Genomic DNA, 23,939 nt, shown 5'->3' with positions numbered 1-23,939 from the left:
CGGGGACACATCCACAGTCACCCCCCAGCAGCTAGCAACCATCCACTATCGTTACAGCCCCGGGGACACATCCAGTCACCCCCCAGCAGCTAGCAACCATCCACTATCGTTACAGCACCGGGGACACTGCCACAGTCACCCCCCAGCAGCTAGCAACCATCCACTATCGTTACAGCACCGGGGACACATCCACAGTCACCCCCCAGCGGCTAGCAACCATTCACTATCATTACAGCCCAGCGACATATCCACTAGTAACTGGTAGCAACAGTTGCCAGTAGTCGAGTTAAAAAGTACAATATTGTATGTGTAGTGTGTATCAGTATGAGGTAGCATAAAATGGAAATACACAAGTAAAGGACAATTACACCAAAACCCCATTTAACCCCTTATGGCCACACTATGGTTAAAATACAGTAAATATATTTTTTTCATCAAAAAAAGGGTTAGACCATTTACCAAGAAGATAAAAATTGACTGTGATTTTTTTCTTTTTTTGCCTTTTGTCAAATATATCAATTTAAAACTCCCAAATGTCAAGAGTGAGCATGAAAAGCCCTCTGCTTGCCATAAAAAGTTGTCATCTACACTGTAAATACTGACTGCAGCCTGAAATTATGTTTAATTTCTTCAGCTATATTTGGATGAAATGTTGTGAATGCAGGCTGAGTAGGAGACAGAAATGTTGCTGCTGTTGGGCTTTCTCAACTTGAGGCGCTCAAGCAGGGGGTTCACCAAATGATCTATACTTTCTCTGCGTTTGTGCCAGTGTGTATGTGGGTGTGTTACATCCTAAGACTGTATCCCAGCGTGAGAAAATCAATGAGACCAGTGTAACAGCGACCAGTCCATCCGCATTTGCACAAATGCACCAGCAGGCGCACACACACACGCACACATCCTTTTCCCACATACATGCAATATGTACACTCTTTTGTACACATACACACTGCTCAGCCTCTCTCCCCTCCACTCGCTGTGCACGCAGTCTAGAATATTGATGTGCTCTTTAAGAGCCCTCCTCTCTGTCTGTGTCACATTCCATCCATCTACAGACAATTTCCAACCACACCATCAGATAGAGTGAAATCAATTGAGCACTAACTCTCCTTTCATACACCCGGTTTATACACCCATCGCATAGGCTCAGATGGCATTCCACAGGCTCCACGTTTCATCATCTTCACGTTATAATGAGGCAATATGCCACTCTACTGTGTGTCAGTTTGTATCATTTCATATAATTATTATATCGGGAGTTCCACGTTGACTGAAATATTATTCTCAAACTTCAATTTACTTCATTAAGGCAGGGATTCCACTGACAGAAAATTTCTTCTCTGGGCACTTCTGCTTTCATCTGCACCAGAGGAATTTTGCTGTATGTGTGGGCATGTCTGCGTGCTCGTATGCATGCATGTCAGATGTAGAAATAAAGTAAAGGGAGGGGAAGAGAAAGATGGAAGTGTTGGTGCCTGTGCCTTCACACGCGCACATCAGCCTGAAGTTGATTATCATGGGGTGGGGAGTGGCAATTAATTCAGCACTAATTAAGAGAGGCATTTATGTGTGGAAGACTAAGAAGGGCTCCTGGTGATCTCTGGAACTGGAGTAGAGATGGCATGAAGAATATAAAAAAACAGCACGCACGGCTTGACAAGACAGTAGCCATACGCTGATGACACAACGTGTCTATTAGTATCTAGTACCAGCTGCAAGCTGCTTTGTAAGGTAGACTACAATTCTGCTGCACAGGATCCGGATTTTGGCAAAAAGCCAACAAATCAAACAGAGAGCCTACCGTAATGACATTAAAGTTGACATAAAACAGCAACACTAAAAATACAGGAACAGAAATACAAGCAGATTACCACATTCCAATCATTCCGTTGAGCTCGTTTCATCTCTCCCTACTGTGTCATCAGTTTATATCAAAACAAGCAGAAACTGATAACTATCCTCCAATCAGTCTCCTCAGCCATCTTTATTCCCCCCACTGCTATGTTAGTACTTGTGTTTATAGCAACGCATCAAGAATAAAATCATTGATTCAAGAATTAAAAAAAAAAAAGAAGACCATTTTTACTGCTTGGTTTCTTTGTGTTGTAGGCAAAAGTCATGAAAATGGCTAATAAGTTGTTTCATTAAAATGATGTGCCACTTTTATGATAGATACCTTAAAAATCTTTTATGTAGATTGGTATCCATTAATCTTTCTTCTCTCCTCCCATCACTCTCACTCACTCTTTCCTCGTCCTACCGTGTCCTGTTTTTATCATTTCCATTCCCCGCAGCCTCGTCTCACCATCCTTTGCTGTGTAATCTAGGGGATTGTGTGGTCTCTTGGTGTGAGAGGTGATGGGTAAAGCAGGATGAGTGTGATAATCTGCCACACTGGATTACAGCCTAATCTCTAATCTCTCCGGCCCTCCTCTGCCGGGGGACCACCTCCACCGTGCCAATTTTATTAATCTGAGCCCCCTGCACCAACAGCTTAGCTTTGCCCATTTTGATTTCCCAGTTTCAATCAAGCACATAAAGCAATAGGAGTTGAAACAAGAGATTGTTGTGACGTAACACTCTGAAGTGTATTCCATGACCCCTGCACGCTCTATTGGAGAATTTAGCCACGGATGATATTGTTAATCCTCAGAATGTGAGGATTCATCAAGAATAGTTGCTTAAGGGATGTCCCAGGTTGCCTAAATTGCAGCGGGTTGCAGTTTGCCTTGCACAGTCTCTATAAGTGCTGAACATGGGCTCCAACAGCATCCAAAGTAATATCCATCAGAGTCAGTCTATGAAGGTTACTATGTCCTGCCTGACTTCATGACCTGGAACACTCACAATTAATGTCCCATGTCATAGGGTTAAATTGGTGTTAGTAATTCCGCTGGCTAGTTGAGAGACGGCAGAGTGAAGAAAAGCTATTCCAGTCACGTACTGGCTAAGAGGGAACATGATTAACCAATTACCTAGCCTTTCTAATAAATGAGTAATCAGTTCGAGGCTGATCTCTGGACTGATGTCTCTCTATCTTATTGGAACATTCATTGTGATCCGTGTGTTATGTATGCAAGCCAGAGTCCTATTGCAAAACATGTTCCTATCATAATGTTTAAATGCTCTTATTTACATTTTAAGAGGACATTCTAGTCTACCGTTCTAATCCAATAATTGTGCTTCCTGAGAGTCCTTGGAGGATTTCTATTTAAAGTGCCGACATTATTTCTTGGATTTGGGGTGTTACTTTGTGTCTCTGGTGCTTCCACACAAATACAAACATCTGTGCTGTTTTGGGTGAGACATGGGTTTCTCGGATATCCGCCACGTTATTATCAATTCGAAGCACTGGTTTAGGACACCATGTCGAAGCACCACGGAAAGTGTTCTGTGCAAAACACTTTGTATCCCAGCAGCAGAGGACAGAAGAGCGGCATAGGTTGTAACACACGTTACAATGCTCGCCTAGCTGTTAGCATGGCACGCCTTCATACTCTGCAACTGACTAGCTAACAGCACTTCCTGTGCAACTCCTAACAAAGATGGTACAGAAGTAAGACAATAGGACAACAAAATATGTTGTTTTCTGAAAATTGAACCACATAAACCTGTACTGGTGCAACTTCTAAATACAATTATGAACCTGAAAATGAGCATAATATCTGCACTTTATTTAAGTGTGCAGAGAGAAAGGCAAAAGTACAATGAGATTCATATTCAAAGGTGGGTTTATAATTTAAAATAGTATGTGACCTGTATCCACATGCATGTAATAGAACCAACCTTTCTCAGTGTGTGTGTGTGTGTGTGTGTGTGTGTGTGTGTGTGTTTTGTTGTCTTGGCACACAGGTGTTCTGTAAAAGGTACCCAGAAAAGCAGAGCTTACTGTGGTAAAACCTGTATCATTAAGGACACTTGTAGCTAGTGTGAGCCAACTGTCTGGTTTATAAGGACTTAATGCCTTAGGAACACAGACCTTTGACAACAAGCACTGATCACATCCATTCCATGAAGATTAACATATTAAAGCCAAAACAAAGCATTTGGCAGCATGTTGGCAACCAGCGCTCAGAGCTCAGGCACAACTAGACATGTACTGCTAAAATCCATTGTTAACTCAAGCTCTTACACCTTATGTTACAACAATACACCTTGAGTTCAAGCCAGACGTTAATGATGTAGGCTCTCTTTGTATAACAACTGCCGGAAATTGTGTGCAAAAACATAATTTGCAACATACAATTAAATACCTTTGACATATCAAATAAGTCTAAATTCAGGAAAGTATTGTTATAGAAACAAAACAAGCATTTAGCATTTGAAAAGATCAGTTGGATTCTGCTATAAGTGACATAACAGCCTCCGTAAGATGGAAATAATGTTTAATAATGACTGTCTTGCCTTGTTGTAATTTTTAATAGACTGGTTTCTGGGTGTCTGTTTCTTTAATTTTATTATGAAGACATTTAAAAAAGAATGTGTTTTTGCGTCACATATTGCTGTAATGCGGTAACTGCCCCAGCTCTACTTCAGCAACAACATCACTCGAGGCGATTCGGCAGACTGTGCTGCCAAAAAAAGATGCTATACAACTTTTTTCACATATGCAGTAGTGATGCCCAAGAAAGGCAACATACTTTGATGTGAAAAAGCAGGAGAGTTGCGCTTTAAGACTAAATTAGACCTCAGACTTTAATTAAGCAGTAAAGGCATCTCATGTAAAAATTTGATCAATCTGAAGAAAAAGCAAGCATCAAAAAGCCTGATGGGAAAGTTACCACTCTGCATGGGAACTTACTGTAGGTCAGACTTACTTAAACCTCCGTTATTAAACAGAATTTAATGGAAATAAACATGACTTACTGAAATTAGACTGGTATAACTGTTAATCTTGCTTTATAAAACACCCCACTGGTTTAACTGCACACTTGTCTTATTGCTTTTAAAATGTCACAAATACAAAATGAAAGCAGCAGAGCTAAAGTGTGTAAAATGCTTTAAGCCAATGTTCATTCAATACATTTAATCATCACAAAACTGCAAATTGCTGTATTACATTTGCTTTCTTGTTACTGACGGCCACATCCTGCCAATAATTGAGTGCAGAACATCTGTTATTACGCTGTATGCTGTATGTGTGTGTCAGCTTACCTCTGTCACCAGCGTGTGTGTTTTCAGGGTTGAGTGTGTCCAGCAGGTGGATGGAGCTGGTAGGTCTGGTTTTGCTGCGGTCATCCTGTTGATGGTCCGCCGAGCTCAGGCCGTTCTCATACAGCTGGCTCTCGCCGTGCCGCAGATGCCAGGTCAGACCTAACAGGTGGACCGCTACACACACACACACACACACACACACACAGAGACACAGAAAAGATCATTAGTTAAGGCATTCCAAGAGGTGTGTCTGAATCTTCTTCATTGTCCATCTTTGGGTTCTCACTCAGTTTATTTGCTTATTAATACCCGCTAAAGCAGCGGACAATTAGCAAATCCACAAGGTACACCCAAACGCACACACCCGCACACCTACATACACAAACAAGTCCATTGTATGCACGTAGACATGCGTACATGAATGCAGAACGTGGAAAGGGGGGGGGGGGCAATTAAGGCAGATCTTCAGAGCCTGAGCCCAGGGCTGGTATTAAAGCGCTAACACAGTCTTTTATGCATGACTAATGATGCTTTGAAAGCTGCTGCCGATTCACAATCCATATGGGCCTTTTAAATAACAAAGGGTATGGGAGGATAGGAGGATACAGGATTCCCCCTCCCACTCATAAAACTGTTTACTAAGACAACAATCCAGCATGCTGTTAAATAAAAACAACTAACACCTGGCCATTAACAAAATTAATTAGCGTCTTGCAAGGCTGTCAATAAAATGTTCAGTAAAACATTTACCATCCTCTGACCAATCATCAGTTTGCCTTCAAGTGAGATTATACTCCAACACTGTTTTAGTTTGTTCCTTTAAAGGAATCTAAAAAGGTAATGTCCCTTTCCTGATGTGAAGAACAAAGCAAAATAAATAAATCATTGCAGGTTTTTTTTCTCCTTTGACACATTCAGAACATCAAACAAAAGCAAAGACTCAAATCAAAAAGTTACTTTGCGCTGGTGGCAGTCAGAGGATGGCTGCTGAATGCAGATCAAGGTAAGGAACTTCTAACGACTTCAAACATCTTCACTGTCTGTCTTCTGTCTGCTGATTGCCGACACACAGAAAAAGAAGCACTTGACACACGCCCGACAACGCTAGCACAAAATGGCTGCTTAGAAAAACAAATGCACGTTTATATTGGCATGACCAACACAATCATAGCACGCTCACACAGTTTCATGTATGCACACAGGCACATTCACGCCCACACGCTCGCCCACACTTGATCCCTAACTGATGAGGAATACATAATTAAAACTCCAGATAGTTCAAAGACATTTGCAGTCACTTTAAGGTTCAAAAGCACAGACAAACTATTTTCTGTGCAAAGCTAATCTATGATGAGCTCTGAGAGTTGAAGCCAATGGGGCCCCATGATCCACTTTGGCATCTTCTGACTAGCCTTAGCCACTGTTGGTTTAGCTATCTATTCATGCACAATATGGGCTCTTCTAAGCAGAACACGGACGATTACTAGAGCCATGAGGGAGACGTCATGCATCATTTAGTTCAGACTAATTGAACTGTCAGCTTGTGACGAGACCAGACATGGACACGCACAGATTCTCCACATCAGTGTGGGTACAAGTCACTCTTTTTAAAATCTACTTTGTTCCGTCACTGTAGTTTGCTTATTTTTCATTTAAGAAAGATGCAGTGTGGGGGATTTTCTCATTAACACATCGCTGTGAAATTAGTTGTGATGACTCATTAAAAAAAGACGAGGGGAAAAGAAAGTATACCAAACAGTAGCTCAAGTGATCTGCCTTGTACATTCAATTTCACTGGTTTAGTCCGCAGCAAAATCTCTTCTGCTTCTCTGGTACTGCAAGTACTCTAGTTTCAGCAGACAGGTGGGAGAAAAAACAAGCAGGTGGACGCAAGGAAAGACATGTTGATGACAGTCGGAATCTCATTTTATTCAACAATGATCCATTTAGAGACAGTCCAGCAGACATTTCCTTTAAACTAAAGCCCATTATTAACTCACCTTTATTAGAATTAAACATGAAATATAGTGTTGCACCTGTAGGTTTGTACTGTATGCATCACAGCTGTCTGTACCGCAATATGTTACACAGTTTCATAAATGAGTCTGTGTGGAGAGTGATGACAAGTTATTCCCAAACTCATACATTAAGCATTTCCACCCTTCACTCTATCATGCTCCATTCTTTCCTCACTTCCTCTCATCTGGATTGCTTTTCTTTCTCTCTTTATTCTCGAGTGCACCCCCCCCCCACCCACCTCTGTTAGCCAAGTGTTACCCACTTCAGTAATGAGTCTCTCTCCTAGCGACAGTCCTCACTGGCTCTCCTATCTTCTCTTCTTCACCACTCCATCCCTCCTTTAAAGCCCCTCAGACCATGCTTCTCCTTCTCCTGCTCATCAGCCACTCTCTCACTCTCTTGGTTTATGGCTGTTGACCTTTTGCAAGAACACTTAGCATCTAAGGCCACAGAGCGAGCACATACACACACACACACACACAAACACACACACACACACAACCAGAGGAGGAATAAAGACCTGCGGACGTGATGAGGAGAGGATGGTGGTGGAGAGCGTAGGTTTGTGTGTATGCTCTTGTGTAGGAGCTGATGTTCTCACGGCAATATTAAGTATTGACAACATATTTGTTGTTCTTCACTTTACCAAGTTCATTCTGGGTATTTAAAAACTGAGTACTTAAGTAGCCAAAGGCAAGGACAGGACAAAGGCTTACATTTGAATACTTTTAAAGTGAGGGTTTAAGGAGGGATCTTAGATTCTGCAACCAAGAGTCTCATTTATTTGCTGGAGTTAGCTAGCAGTTGGATATGGAAGTTTCCATACTTGTAGCTCTTCCGAGGTCCGGATTGGCTTGGAACTCTCCTGGTTGCAACAGTGTCAAAGAAGAGCAACTATGTACTGTGAAGATTAATTTTTGATTGTGGAGAAAAATTTGACACAAAAGAATCCAAGCTCAAGGCCCACTTTATAGCTTTTTCTAGGTGTAGAGAGTTAGTTCAGTTGTCATAAAACTATATTATAAGATACATTGTCATAAATTGCAGGAAAAGCTACTGGTTTTCTAATGCAATACTTCAAAAGGCACATAAAGATACGTGCATGGAAACACGGGTTGTGGTTTGGAACATTTAGAACATTAAAAGAACGCAGTCCAGTACAGTAGTAAAAACTACTTCCGAAACCAGCAGCCCCACTCACTTCTTAACCTCTTTTGCTTATAGTATTTGATACATTTTTTATCTTTTGTGTGGGCACACTCACACACACTACGACACAGCATGCAGTCAGTTACGCGAGCAGCATGTGCTCAGCATGAACTCTCACACTCACTCTCTTTTTCCCCTGTCTGTCTATCCATCTCTCTGTAAGTGTCCGTCTTTCCCTCCTGCGCTCTAGCAAAAACGCACATAATGATCACATGTTAGAGAGGAACTCTGAGTGAGTCCAGTCATTATAAAAGGAGCGGCGGCAGCACTGTGGCAACAGCGAGCAGCAGTGCAGCGAGGTAACAGGCTGAGGTTCTAGCACACATGAATCATTGATCAGTGTGACAGTGAGAGGACTGCCAGAGGTAATAGGACTGCACAGCTGTAAAGGGGTTTCTGTACTGTACCCTCGCTCTCGGCTACCCCGCCGAAATGTGCGTGGAAGATGTGGCAGCCTGAGGAGAACGGCGCAGGGACGAGGGAGAAACGGAGACCGTTAAAGTAGTAGTAGAATGAGGTGCTTGATGTGGCTTTTGCAGGGTTACTTAAACTACCGTGGAGAAAAACAAGAGAAAAGAAAAATCGAGGCTGTTAGAAATATGTGGATGGAATAAGCAAGGCTGCTGAGATAACAACCTCTCAGTACTGCTGTTGTACACAAACAGCTGGAATGCAATGACGTATGGATCTTTATTGTGATTGTAATAAATGGTAACCCTGCACCACTAAATTATCTTCACCATTATTTCCAGATAGGCAGGTATTAAAAGCAAACTGGGCTAGCAGAAGACGAGATAATGTTAGCTTGCAGTTGCTGCTATTGTTGTTGTCAGGTATGTGTGTGTCTCCAGATTAGATAGAAATGATTGTGGGCTCCAGTGATGATTAGATTTCACACTTGTGGTGGGAAAAAGAGTGGGAGATAGAGAAAGAAAAGTATGTGTGTGCGTGCGTGCGTGTGTGCATGCGTATTCCTGTTTAATGCCTGTTGTTACACACTTTGTGCAGTTATCCAGGGTTTATAACGGTGCTGGGTGGGTCTGCAGGACACAATGGTGGGGTTGACTGTGAAATAGAGCTGCACGATTATGGCCAAAATGATTATCACGATTATTTTATTGTCACATAGGCTGTTTATAACTGCTTTCACATTCATGTTGTGCTACATTCCTCTTATGTTGAAGTTTTATGTTGTATGCCTGTTATCTACCAGACGAAATATCAACAGGGATTTTGGCACCTCATTACGGTGCCACTTAAAGTCTGCGCTGCACTCTGATGCTCCAAAACATCGCTGCATGTCGAGCTAGTCAACACTAATAAGACGGTACACAGCAGGTAATGTTAACTTTAGCTACAGTAGGAAAATTACAAGAAATAATTAGCCTAGGATATATTTAAAAAATATGTAAATATTTCTGAGAAAGTTCCTGCACTTGTTTTCAACAATAACAGACTGATTACACACGTGTGTATGAAATGTCTGCATTGTCACTGCACAGCATTTTTATGAACTATGATATTCTGGCCATGGGTCACGACTCTCGTCCAGGTCCAGCAGCTCCGTCTCACACGCTATTACTCTACCAACTGAAGCTAGTTGCCCACCACTGGGCGTTTATGGAATTGTTGTAGGCTGCAGGAGGCGGGGAAGGGGGGACGAAGGCTGCCTGCCCGGCTAAGGGAACTAGCACACAGACTGACACTGCCAAGCCTCGTACTCACCAACACCTGATCGATCACACATAAAATGGATGAGCTACAAATACACATGGAACTGCTGCTAGAGGATTTTCACAAAAGCCTGGCTGAACACATTTATCAATAGCCACTTACAGCTAGCAGCTAACCGCTAGCTCCAGCAGCTAACCAGGCAGGCAAGCTACCCACCGGCAAGAACAAATCCGGGTAGGTGAACTAAAATAATGTCTGAGTTGAAAACGCATCTTGATGTTACGTAAAGGCCCTGTTCATGTTGTACATACACATTAGCACTGATTCAGGTCGGGGTTTTTAAAATCAAAAGTACTCATATTTATAGCGATCAAGATTAACATAGGAATTCTCGTAGAATATACATTTTTATTGATAACCATTACAGCTAAGGTCAGTTAAAAATTATTAATCAATAATCTTGCAGAAGCGGAAACACACCCAGGCTTTATTGCCGAGTTCTTTCTCGCTCACACACACGGCAAACCGCCGACTATATTCCATCTGACAACCAAAGACTACAGCTGCCTTTGCCCAGCAGCAAACACTTTCAAGTGCATCAGTCATTCGATTTAGTGTGTAGTTTAGCATGTACAGTAAAAGCAATTTCTCATCCAAGTTCTGCATGGCTGTGTCAGCCTCTAGCTAAGCCACAACTTCTGAGGAATGGGAGAAAGAAAGGCAGAGAGGGAAAGAAGGGCAGAAAGAGATAAAAGACAGAGGTGGACAGAGGGGAGTCGGAAAGAAGGGGAGAGACAAATGGGGAAAACAAGTGTGAAGGAGAGTGAAGGAGAAGGACTTCAGAGCCAATAAAACAAATGTGTGTCTAAGTCAACGTTAGAGTAGAGACTGAGAGCCTGGGGTCTGCCTGCCCTCCTGCCTTCTCGCCTGTCGGCCCTCGCTCCACTCTGACAGACAAGAGGTGCTAAAGTGTATTTCTTACACCCCTCCACCAACCCCTTGAAAGCTACTAATACCACTGTCATGGCTGTTTAAATGTGTATTGTTTGTGTGCATGAGTGTGTGTCTTCTGACATTTGCTTGTGTGCAAGCGGCAGAGCAGCAGCAGAGCCTCACTGTCTCAATGTCTTGTCTAACACTCAGTACTCATCCATCGGAGTGACCTTGCTAGTCTGGAATGGGAAGTGTTGTTTGTATAAAGGGATAAAATGGCGAAAAAAGGGGATAAAGGAAAAGCGGAGGAGGTGACACGCTTCTCCCATCTTGTATGATGAAATTTGCTGTATATCCTGGTGTTTATTTGCCAGTGAAACTTGCTGTCACAGTCATCTCGTTAGTCACGGTAGCGACGGTACACCAAGTCCAACAGATCACAGCTTTCTGCTTCACAAATTTCTCTGTTGTTCTTTCATTTCTAATCACGCCCCCTCTCCCTTTCCGTCAAGAGTCCCTCACTCTCCCTGTCTGTCTCCCACACACTGTCTTAGTGATCTGGCCCTTTTTTAAAAGCTGAGTCACGTCACAACAGACAGAATAGTGTTAAATGAGCAGGGGATCGGCGCCATGTTACATTCCCCTCCGGCAGTCACCAGTGAGAGCTAAAACACTGCAGACAAATAGCGACTCACAACTGCAGCTCAATGCCTGTGTTTTCGTGAGTGGGCGTGTAACTGGACTTTTATGTGTGTGAGGAGAAAAAAGTGTAAGTGTGACTTGCCGTGAACGTCCGTGTGCACGTGTGTGAGCATGTACTTGCCTGGTGAACTATTGGAGATATTGAGGCTTTTTCATTGCAGCCTCTCTGACCTTCTGGAGACATTTTACCAAAGGGCTCTCTCGACATTCAGAGCTTTCTGACCACAGTCTGTCTAGCCATTTAAAGCAATTTTATCAAAGGCTCCTGTAGATGTTAGGGCAGTTTTAGCAAAGGCCAGCAGGTTTCTTAGAGCTGCATCTGATGACCAAAATAGAGGGCCGAAAACAAAGAGAAACTGGACCAATCAATACAAACCCCAATGAGGCATGAAGCAGCTGGCTGAAAGACGCTGGAGGAGAGCAGCGCACACACACACACACACACACACACACACACACACACACACACACACACACACACACACACACACACACACACACATTCAATTTTCCCCTTAACTTTTTCTGTCCTCATGCACCCATCATGAAGTTGTTTACTTGCTGCCAGAACGCTGAACAACACAGATACAGTTTACAGTCAACAAGATCAGTAGATGCTTTCATGACTTAGAAAGTGAAGAAGAAACACAAATGTGCTGCTGGTTACCAGAGTTATTCAAGTATTTAAAAAAAATCACATCTGGTGTAACAATCAAAATAAATAAACACCAATTGTCAGATTTTGTTTCGTTTTTTTGAGAACTAGAACTAAATAATGTGCATACAGTACCCTAAAACAAGCAGAGGAAGAGGGAAAAGGACCTCCGGACGGGATAAAGAGACGATGGAAGTGGAGAGTGCAAGTTTGTCTGTGTGTGTGTGACACACACGCACGCACGCAAACGCACGCGCACACGCGCACACACACACACACACACACACACACACACACACAGAAAAAAGCAGCGTGGAGGCATAAATTACAGTGATTAAAGTTATTTCTTTTTTATATCTATTACTTATTCAGTCTCTCTTTCAAACTTATTGCTGACTAATTTAACATCTGAGCGCTGCTTGGATAGAGACGGATGGAATCTGTGGACGAGGTGGCAGGTGAGTTCCCAGTTGGAAATGTCATGTTGGACCGGCCCTTGAGGTCAGATTTCCTAAAGTCAGGAGAGCCTCACCAACATTGCAATCCAAAATGGCTGCTCCACGCATCAACGATTGTAAAAGCTGTGTGAATATACGGTTTTAAGCACTTTTGTCCAGAGCTGCAAAGATGATTCGATTAATCTCTTAAACAGTAGTAAAAGAAAATAGTATCTATTAGGCGTCAGCTATTAAATGAATCGGTAGCTATTTTGATAATTAATTAAATATTTTAGTGATTTCTTATTAAAGAAAAGTAAGAATTCTTTAATTCCAGGTTCCTAAATGTGATTTTTTTTTGTATTTTTACTGTGAATATCTTTGAGTTGTGGATAAAACAAGTCATTGGAGGAAGTAATCTGGGGCTTTGGAAAATAAACATTTTTCTAAATTTTGGTTATAGACCAAACAACTAATCGATAAATTGAGAAAATAAACAACAGATTAATCAACAATGACAATAATCGATAGTTGCAGCCCTACTTCTCTCTTATTTTTGCCCTTCCGATCGGAGCTGGAGCCGATAAATATCCGAGCCAGCTGAGGAGTAATTTGTCCCGGTAGTGAATGCCAATTGTAACCTTTTCAACTGAAGACAAAAGCCAGATGTTAGTGGGTGTAAGTGGGTTTTTTGTCCACCGGGAAAGGAGTACGCGTGAATCAAAGGTGAAAGCCCTATTAGTGTGAGCTATAATTATAGTACAGATTGAAAATATAGTACAGATTAGGGCTGCACATTAATTGAATTTTAATCACGATCTTGATTTTGGCTTCCCACGATCAAATTTGCATGATCAAGCAATATTTTAAATGCGTCATTCCGGTCATGGAACGCTCCGGGATTTTTTGCAAAGCCCATCTACCGCTCTGTAAACCATGGGCCAGTCAGAGTTAGATGTAGACAGTCACAGAGGACAGAGTAACGGGAGGACAATTCAACAGATAGGAGTCGGTTATACGTCGGTCACAAGGTTTACCAGTTAACGCAACATTTTGTCCCGTCTGTTATTTTTTAGACAACAGAGGTAAACAGTGCTAGTTAGTGTCTGTTAGCTCACAGGGCTCTAGGGTGCTAGTTGGTGTCTGTTAGCTCACAGGGCTCTAGGGTGCTAGTTAGTCTCTGTTAGCTCACAGGGCTCTAGGGTGACATGGAGAGACACAGCGCCAGTCCACACTTCTGACATCTGTCCACAGTTTAATTGTTATTAAAACAGCTGTATATTGTTGAGCATGAGAGGCAAACCTTTATTTGTCCCAGTGTTTCCGCCGGTAACTCTGCTGTTGCCGCGGCCCCGGCAAAAATCACAGAAGAAGTTATTGAGTGCAACTAACTTCAGTTCGTATAGTAATAGCGTGTGAGACGGAGCCTGCTGGACCCAATCCTAATGAGTCTGCCGTCTCTCTGTGGGTACGTCCATCGCACTCCCCCTCTCTCCCTAGTTCTTTTAATCAGTTATGGTTGGAAACAAGTGAAGATCTTTCTCAGAGACAGTTTTTTTTTTTTTTTTTTTATATATATATATATCCTAGGCTATTTTTTCAGATAATTTTCATTTGCATGTGTTGCAGCTGTATGTACGTACAACAGACAACAACTAGTTGCACAAGTAGCATAATATGGATGTGAAAGCAGTTATAAATAGCCTATGTGACTATCGTGGTAATTAATCGTGATCTCAATATTGATCAAAATAATCGTGGTTATCATTTTGGCCATAATCGTGCAGCCCTAGTACACATTTTAAACATAGACAGAATAATGCCAATACACAGTACAGAACAAGGCACAACTGCTGTACCGTGATTGAGTTACAGTGTGTGACAGCAGTTTTGTGTCCAACTGAACTGTGCTGAGCCAGTACACTGCTAATAAAACGAGTTTTAGTTTCCAGGCCTTACTGGAAACTAGCTGTAGCCGGCCAATATTACCCACTCAGCATTGCTGTGTAGATAATTGGTTGCCAGTTGCTCTTCTTCGCAGAGCTGCACATTGAAGAGGATCGCCGCTGACCCCGGCCAAACAGCAGCCACCTGCTCTAAAACCTTTTCTTTGGGAGAAAGTAACATTTCACAAGGACCAAGCCACCGACAACCATTACCGGATTTAGCTGTCCCTCTGACTTTTCCTCTGTACATAATCATTGGCCTTTTGCCCCCCTCATGCTATCAGAACAGACTGCAATCCCCACTGGTCACTCCTCTGAGGTTATTATTATCTCAGTCTGTTAGTTTCCACAATTTTGCATTCATAATATTGTGCTCTCTACCACCTAGTATCAGGAACTGATTGTCCCTAAACTAAATTTTGTAAAGCATATTTACTTACTCTGAACAGCCATCACAAAGTATGGTACAGTATGTGTTCCACGGCATGAAGAATGTGCCGTCTCATTGATGCGCAGCTCAGACGAAACTACAGTAGCAGATCTTCAGCAGAGTGAATCAGCACATTTGAACTTTTCCAATTCAGACTTGGACTAACCTTTCATATTGGCTCTTTTCTTCCACATGGATATACTCCCAGTCTTTGCTAAGGAGCTGCTGACAGCTACAGGCGTGGTTTAGGTGTGTGACAGCAACAACGGTTTGTTCAAAACAACAATGGCAGACAAGATCAGAGGTTCATCCAATCACCTGCCAGGTATCTTTCATTGTATTATTTAATGAAAGCCTGGAAGTGTGCCTAGTGTTGCTGGTGCCCTCAAGTCATGTAAGTCAGTTTTTTGCAATTATAAGCAAATGATGTCCACGTCTGAAACTGGGACAGTAAAGGGGGGATTGCCATAGCCGTTTGTCCCAGTCTACCCCGGCCATCAGTACACTAAAAATTCAAACCAAGGACCGATTACACCCTGTCTTTCTGTTGAATACATTTTCTTAATTACTTTGCACATAAAGACTGAAATCTAGGCTACATACAAAATAAATATTTGTTAAAATATACAACATTATACTGTACTACTGTATACAAAGCAATTTTATATATGTATATATTTTCTGTCAGGACTCACAACTGTGCACCACGTCCCCCTTCTCTTTTTCCTCTGCACTACCTATACTTAATATTTTTATATTCTTATATTTAATATATTTATTTCCCGGTGACACTGTAAAGGGGTTGCTTCAATCTCATTGCACAGGTACTGCATATGTGTATAATGAAAATAAACGCTTTCTATTCTATTTCGGATGCTACTTTCCAGCTAAAAGGTCTCACTTGAACCACCAATATTCATATTTTTCCATCTCTGTTCTGAGTAAGTGTTACTGCTGTAGTGTGTGTTTCCTAAAAGACTTTAATAACAGCCAGGAGCACTGGTGCTGAAGATGGACTAAAAGTCTATTCCCATACTGTACAGTTGCAGGAGCTGCTGAATGGTTGGGCCTACATCCAACCTCATCTCTACACTCCTCAACTCTTCACTTTGTCACTAGATTTAAAAGCTTGTCAGAGCCCTTGAGCGCTTTTATTTCAATGAAGAGCCTCCGCAGCAAATCTCGCAACACTTTGGAGCAGCTACTTTCTTCAGTTACAGCTCTCCAGTTTATATGACAGCTGCTAGGGATGTTGAAGGCCAGATTTAATCAACCGACTTGGCAGTATATATGTCTGAAACATGACTGAACTGCATGGGTGAGCCAGTGATGAACCAACTAATCACCAATGTGTGTCACAATTGTTTCCCTCCTTCACCCTCCATACACAATTTGAAGCGCTTTCTTAGCTAGCTACTGTATGTGTACAAGTAATAATTCATAATTAATTTAGTTTTTTCCTCTTTCTAAAACTGCTTCTTGGGCTTTCCTGCCTGGTTCTAGAAACATACCGAATCCCCATGTAAATGTGTAATACTGCCCACAGTCAACACAACTGCGTCATTGTTACGTAGCGTTAGCGTTATCAGTTGCTAGCTTGAAGAAGATGACCATTTTGTAACGTTACTTTAGCTCTTAACTCACCCTTTCTCTGACAGAAACATTTCCCTCCTTTGCCTTTTTCTCTCTTCTCTTTTGTATTTGCTTAGTAACTCTTCAATTTGAGATAACTGTGATGCTACACTTTAGCTAGCTAGCTAATTCAACAAACTATCTTTAGGTCGTGAAGTCTTAGCAGCAGGTGCGGACTGAACCATTTGCTAAGGGGGTTAATTGGTAGAGGACAACAAAACAAGATACAGATTTTGCTCCTAATCTGTAAATTACGGAAGACGAGAACGGCCATGGATTTTTTGTCTTATAATAACAATAATAATAAATTTTATTTATAATGCCTTTTACATTTCAAATGAAATCTCAAAGTGCTACAATAGCAAGGAGTTAAAAACAGTTCCCGGACTATAACAAATACACTGTTATCTCGTGATAGCGACTTAATACGACTTAATAATTTGTTATCTCGATATAACAAAGTTTGTTTTCTCGAGACAACGACTTAATTATTTCGTCATCTCGACATAACAAACTTCTTTTTATCGAGATATCGAATTGATTAATAATGTGTTTGTCTTGAATTTAACCTAATGCGCTGCCACAAACGGCTTCCGTACACACTATTAAATGAATGAATAAACATTTTACTACGTTTTGCATCAAATTGCTAAGTTAACATTAGCCTATGTTTACGTTAGCTTAGCTAAAGTAGCCGGATATAAAAGAGTTTGTAAGCCTCCCGTCTGTGTACAAGTGGATCGCACAACTTACCGTAGGCTACCGCTACAGCCAGCGACGCTAATGATCAAATATATACTATATAATATATAAATAATGTATCATTAATTTAAATTATCATATAAATACTACAGTAAATAATATATAAATAGTATATAAACTACAGCTACAGCTAACAACGCTACGGAAGCCGTTTGTGGCATTAGTTTGAATTTAAGACAAACACATTATTAATTAATTTGTTATCTTGATAAAATGATCTTTGTTACGTCGAGATAACCAAATAATCAGCTCGTCATCTCGAGAAATCAAATTTTGTTATATCGAGATAACAAATTAATAATTAATAATATCGTTATCACGAGATAACTAGATAAGTGCATAGAAAAATATATATATACCATGGCCGTCCTCGGCTTCTGTAGGCAAATGTCTGATTTTTCAAGTTTTCAGATGCCGTTTATTTATTACATTAAATACCTACAAACTTATAAATACACAGCAAAAAAACGATTTAGCATTATTATGTTGGGGGCCGTTCCACTGATATTATTCTAGGAAAAGAACATTTTTTGTGTGCCATTGCACTTTCACTGCAACAACTGACATTTATACAATCTATACAATTTATACAATACAATTGAAATTTGTAGTTAAAGTATGATGCTCCTGTCAGTGCTGTCCTGCCTGTCTTAGTTTGTCAAGTGTCCACCTCTCAATAAAGATTGACAATGTCATATAGAACCCATCACTGTCAATAGCCAATAGGCCTTTTTCACTGAAGCCGTTTTGACTTCTCCAATGACATTATCTCCAAAGCGCTGCGAGTACAGTAAAAAAGCACAGCTGTAAATGCTCTAATTAAATGATGGCTGAATCCCATCTAGCGGTTTGGATTTTGAAGGGTCCCGGTATCGTGCATGCTGGCTTACTGTCACTATCATTCAGGGTTTCTCTTGCATAGAGGAATTTCCGGCGTCCCCCAAAGAGGTTTTAGCCGGTCCCAAAGAAAAATCACAAGCACCAAAATGGTAAGAATTGAGAATAAAAATAAATGTCAAATCCTTTCTTAATGTGTTTAAGCCTTGTGTTGTCCTTGGATCAAACTGACATGTTTCAAAGAGTTTTATATCAGAAAGATTAGATTTTTTAAAACCAAATTGCCCCAAAAATAACATGGATGATTCCATACAACATTCTTCAGGTAAAATGATTGATTACTTTCACTGAATTTTTGAGGTGTTTTATTTAATCTTATAGAACTTAAATTCTTTTTTTTATGGTTTCAAAACAGTATCCGAAATAAACTTTTACAAATACCCGTCTGTGATCCACTCAACATCCTCTGATCTTAACTATTAGTCAAAATAATTCATATTTTCTGCCTTGTTAACTAGAAACGTATGTATAATTTGATACAAATGAGGTTGGATGACCATGAATTCCAAGAATAAGTGTAAAACCTGTTATTAAACCAGCTCAGGTTTTAGAAAAAGCTCCAAAAGCATGGAAAAAATCACAAAAGGACAAAAAAACATTGGAAAAGCACAAATAAAATTCAATTTTGACCTGGAAGGGCAAGTTCATGGTTAACAGGAAGACAACACAAGGGTTAAGAGCATTTTACAAACAAGCAGAACATAAACTTGAATATCTCCCAGTTTTATCTCCAGAATTAGGCTGTATACCGGACTCTCCTGATGATTTCTATAAATATGATATGTTTAACCAGTTTTGTTAGTTGGGGTTTTATTTACTGAGGCATAATAGACAGTTTATCAAATTATCAGAAATAATAGGTAAATGCATAGATTTCTGTCAAATAAGATAACACAGACTCACCTTTACTGTATGTGGACAGATCACGCTTACTGCCATGCGTAGTCACGTGTATATAATGGAGCTATCATACGAGAGATTAGTAACACCTCTACTTTTCCTATTATTACAAGTCAAAATGTCTGCGTTTGGGGCGCCCATAAGGCACTGTTGGTAGTGCGTAGAGGTTTCCTCCTCAACACAGCAGGTTTGACTGTGACCTTTCGCTTCATGTAATTCCCCCCTCTCCTTCCCTTTTTTATGTCTTCTACTGTCCTATCAAAATAAAGGCTGAACATGCCCCAAAAATGTAAATAAACGTCTGCTTTTGGCTCACATTAGCTCAGCAATAGTGACAGCAGGCAGTAGTCAACAGAGTGAAACAGATTTTTTTCAAACATTTTGACTCCTGAAAATGATACAAGGTAGGTGGCTTATTTGACAATTATTTGCAAATTTAAGCTTTATTGCTACCTTTAGCTTTAGCATTTTAGCTGTTACCTTTCTGTCTACATGGTTTGGGTTTATTGTCTATGAAAAGGCCTTGTGTAGTTCTGTGACTGTGCCTTGCAGTGCTGCTCTTGTTACATGTTTACTGGGTTTCTGACAGGAAATAGAGAGCTAAATTGGAGAAAAAAAAGAATCCTGTTCAATAATGATGGACCAAGGTCTCACCAGATCATTATAGTCATACATGTTGTTGTTAAATGTGAGTGTGTGTCAGAGTAAATGCCTTCTTGTTGTAATGTATGGTTGGCCTGAGCCTTTCAGTTGTAATTTCTCAACTTGTTAGCCAGGGTGGAATAGAAGCACTTCTTGATAAGATATAATCATCCAGGAGCTTTGAGACAGACCAGGCCGGCTAGGACATTTGGAGGAGAAATCCAGATCAAGAGGGAGAGACTTAAGTACTCTTATTCACTTCAGCCACCAAGCTATTTGTAGGGCTGCAAATACAAATTATTTTCCTAATAAAGGCATAATTTCTAAAATGTAAAATGAAATGCCTTTTTCAAATTTGCTTGTTTGGTCCAACAGACCAAAACCAAAAAGATGTTCAATTTAGAATAATATAAAAAAAAAAAAAAATTAAGGAAAACTTTGCCGGGTTAGCTCAGTTGGTAGAGCAGGCGCACATACAGAGGTACTCCTCAAAGCAGCGGCCATGGGTTGGACTCCGACCTACGGCCCTTTGCTGCGTGTCATTCCTCCTCTCTCTCTCTCTCTCTCTCTCTCTATCTCTCTCTCGCTCTCTCTCGCTCTCTCTCTCCCTTCAGAGACATCTGAACTGTCTTGTTGTAATAAAGGCCTAAAAATGCCCAAAAAATGAATCCAAAAAAATAGCAACAAAAAATAATTGTAAGTTACTACATTGACGAATCTGAAAGCAGAAAATGTTTGACATTCTTGCTTTTATAAATGACTCACCATTAGTTCATCGATCAATTCATTTGTGTCAATTCATTAACTGAAAAAAATCATTGCAGCACTGTTGTGGGCGAGACATTACATAAACATTAAAACCAAAGCAATTAGCTCATTAATCAATTAGTGTGTCAACACGAACATACATACAATTATTTTGATAATAAATCATTTGTGTAATTTCTCAAGCGAAAACATCAAATATTTGCTGCATAATGGATGTGCTGCTTTGTCCTCCAGTATAGAAAACTGAATGTCCTAGAGGTTTTGACAGGTGTGTGGACAAAACAAGACACGTAGAACCATTGCCTCAGGCTCTGAGGAAACCAATCATGAAAATAATCTGCAGATTTCTTGATAACAGAAATACTCGTGTAGCTCTTATAAACACACAGACACACACTCTATGTTTTTTCCTTGCGAGTTCAGTCAGAGGCTGTACTGAGTTTGACCCCTGTGAATAATAGCTAAGTTTTAAGGCAGATGCTTTGATTCGCCATCAAACTGTGTAAGCAGATTTACTGAAAGAAATAGCGTGAAAGTAATGAACTTAAAGCTACTAACGACTCATTTGGTTCTTTATGGAACCACCAGGACCCCTGAAGCAGCACGTAGTGCACAACAGAACTATAAAGAAGCTCTTAGCTGAAAGTGTACACTGGCTGTGTCCCTGCGTGTGCAAAGTGACTGAAATGTGATTTGGTGGTGATTATTTGATTGCAGGGTGCTTTTGACTTGCTCAATTCACTTGCGTCAGAAGCTTCTCCCTGTTTCCATAGAGATGATTATCTTTCATAACTGACACATCCCGCCCTCGGCTTATGTTTGATTCAACAACAGACATTTGTTACAGTTTAAGACAGCAATACATTAATAAATAAATAAATAAATAATGCAGAAAATACTCTTATGCTATACTAATACTAATTAGCTTTTTGCCTCTGAATGCATGATAGAGCAATACAGGGGCAGAACTTAAATGAGGCTTAGAATAGAAAATGTGTTACTGGTAGTGTTGTCAGAAGCAATATTCTTTAAGATTACAGATGCCATCTTAATCTGTCCTCTACCTCTCCTTAAATGCCCGGTTCGCTATCATAATGCCTGCTCCTCATATCTGATGGCTGTGTTGTGCTTAATAACAAGCTACGACTGCAGAAGGGAGGGGGGGGGGGGGGGGGGGGGGGGGGGGGACGTTGGGAGATAAACAAATTAACAAAGCTATTCACAGCCCCTGCAACACCAGGGGGTATGGGAGGAGAGCAAAGAGGCCAGTAAAGAAAGAGAGGACTGCCTTAGATAATCACAACAGGGGGCGTACAGTACACTGCAATCACTTAGGCACCGCCTTATCTCTGCAATCATGCATCCTCCTGTTATTGTGCTAATTGGAAACCTTAATTTGAGACTTAATATTATTGCCTCATTATTTGCTGGGTTACTTTCCCCCAAACGGATAAACAAGTCTCATAACTTGCACAAAGAGCTTAAAGGACTGGCAATGATTTGAGGGTGGATTCAAAGAACCGGTTCCAGACTGTGAAAAAATATGAGGATTTGCCACAAATCATCAATGTCTGATGTGTTTGTTCAATTATTAAGACCTACGTTGAAGATTCTTTTGCAAGGCTCTCGCTGTTACCCAAGCAGTCACACTGCGCCTCCACTTAGTAACTAGCTCCGTTACATAATGAGTCACAGACTGGAAAACTGCGGCAAGAAGTGCAAAGTTTGGCTGAGTGTCATGAGAAGAGATGAAGAATTAGCCAAAGACAACAGCTGCGTTGAGATGAGTTTTAGGGAGCATCTCCAGAAATGTTGGGTTCCAATTTGGCGCTACTGTAAAAACATTTTTTTTTCATGTGTGCAAATGTCTTAATTAAGTTGGAAGTTTATGCAGTATCACACTTACAGACAATACAGGAGGATAAAGAAAGAAGTTGTACTATGTATACTAACATACTGTAACATGATAGCATTATTGGTATTATCTATTAATCTATAATTCCCTTGATCAATCCATTAATCATTTGGTCTATAAGGTGCAATAAAATAAGGTAATAACATTTTTGTTTTCCAGTACGACCAAGACTTCAAAACCTAGGACATTTATAGTACTATTACATAAGACAAATAAAACTAGCAAATCATTATAATTGAGGCAGGAAACAAAAGACTATTCAGCACGTGATTGGCTGAATGTTTTCAGCTCTGCATGCATGCGCTGGGTCTGGAAAAGTGTATAAGATACATAAAAATAAATTGATAATAATATTCAAATACAAAAGGAAGTCTATTGTTGTTACTGAGAAAACATATTCAGCCTGCAAATAATATTAAATACGGACAATGTAACAACTGTCCGGCTAAGTACAGGAGCTTATGATATTTGGATAAGTCATGATCAAATTCATTATCATACAATCATATCATAATGATGAATTCTATTTCTCATCATAATATGAATTTGTCCATAATAATTAGAGTTAACAACCAATAGGAACCGGATTTAATGAGAGACAGAATCAATAAAAATCCGCCTGGCTATTATTTGATGAAGATGAAAATGCGCAAAACTGCTGGGCGAGATGTTTCTTTGCTCTTCCTGTGAGTGGCTGTTAATTAATTCGTTAAAGTGACTGAATCATTATGTAATGAGAGAACCTAATCATCTGGTGACCCCCCCCCCCCCCCCCCCAGACAAAGACATTACGTCCATGACGTAATTGCTATTTGAATATCTCTGATTTACAGGTGAACATATCATCTGCACTTACATCCCATACGTCTTAGTGCAGTTGCCATGGTGATGTCAACATGGAGCTTGATCATTGCCAAACAGGAGGGGAGCATGACAGCAATTAAAAGGTGATGTCGTCTCCAAGTCATCACTCACACTCCTCACTAATGCACTAATTACCGGGGCCGGGACATTAATGGAATAGCATGGTTCAGCCCGGGGATTAATCTGCATGGATTTACCAGTGTGTGTGTTTGATGTCTGTCTGTGATGTGTGTCTATGTGTGTGTCTGCGTGCGTGTGTGTGTGCGTGTGTGTGTGTGTGATTAATGCAAACCCCTGGCTGCTCCGTCGTGACCTTGAGCACCACCACAGGAGGGAAATGAAGCGGCTAGATGGAGAGTTGGGTTATCTGCACTTGGGGTGTGTGTGTGTGTGTGTGTGT

General features: G+C 40.7%; 1 protein-coding gene across 1 annotated transcript in view; it reads right to left on the bottom strand.

Annotated features, from left to right (window-relative positions):
* The window catches only part of tenm1 (teneurin transmembrane protein 1), a 168,468-nt gene that overhangs the window by 85,290 nt on the left and 59,239 nt on the right, over positions 1-23,939 (bottom strand). Inside the window, exon 6 of the mRNA XM_034883010.1 lies at positions 5,155-5,328. Within this exon, the coding sequence (XP_034738901.1) occupies positions 5,155-5,328 (174 nt within the window). The remainder of the gene's footprint in view (positions 1-5,154; positions 5,329-23,939) is intronic.

The sequence above is a fragment of the Etheostoma cragini genome, chromosome 10 (genome assembly GCF_013103735.1).
Source record: "Etheostoma cragini isolate CJK2018 chromosome 10, CSU_Ecrag_1.0, whole genome shotgun sequence".
NCBI classification, from domain to species: Eukaryota; Metazoa; Chordata; class Actinopteri; order Perciformes; family Percidae; genus Etheostoma; species Etheostoma cragini.
This window is presented reverse-complemented; position numbering and strand designations above follow the sequence as displayed.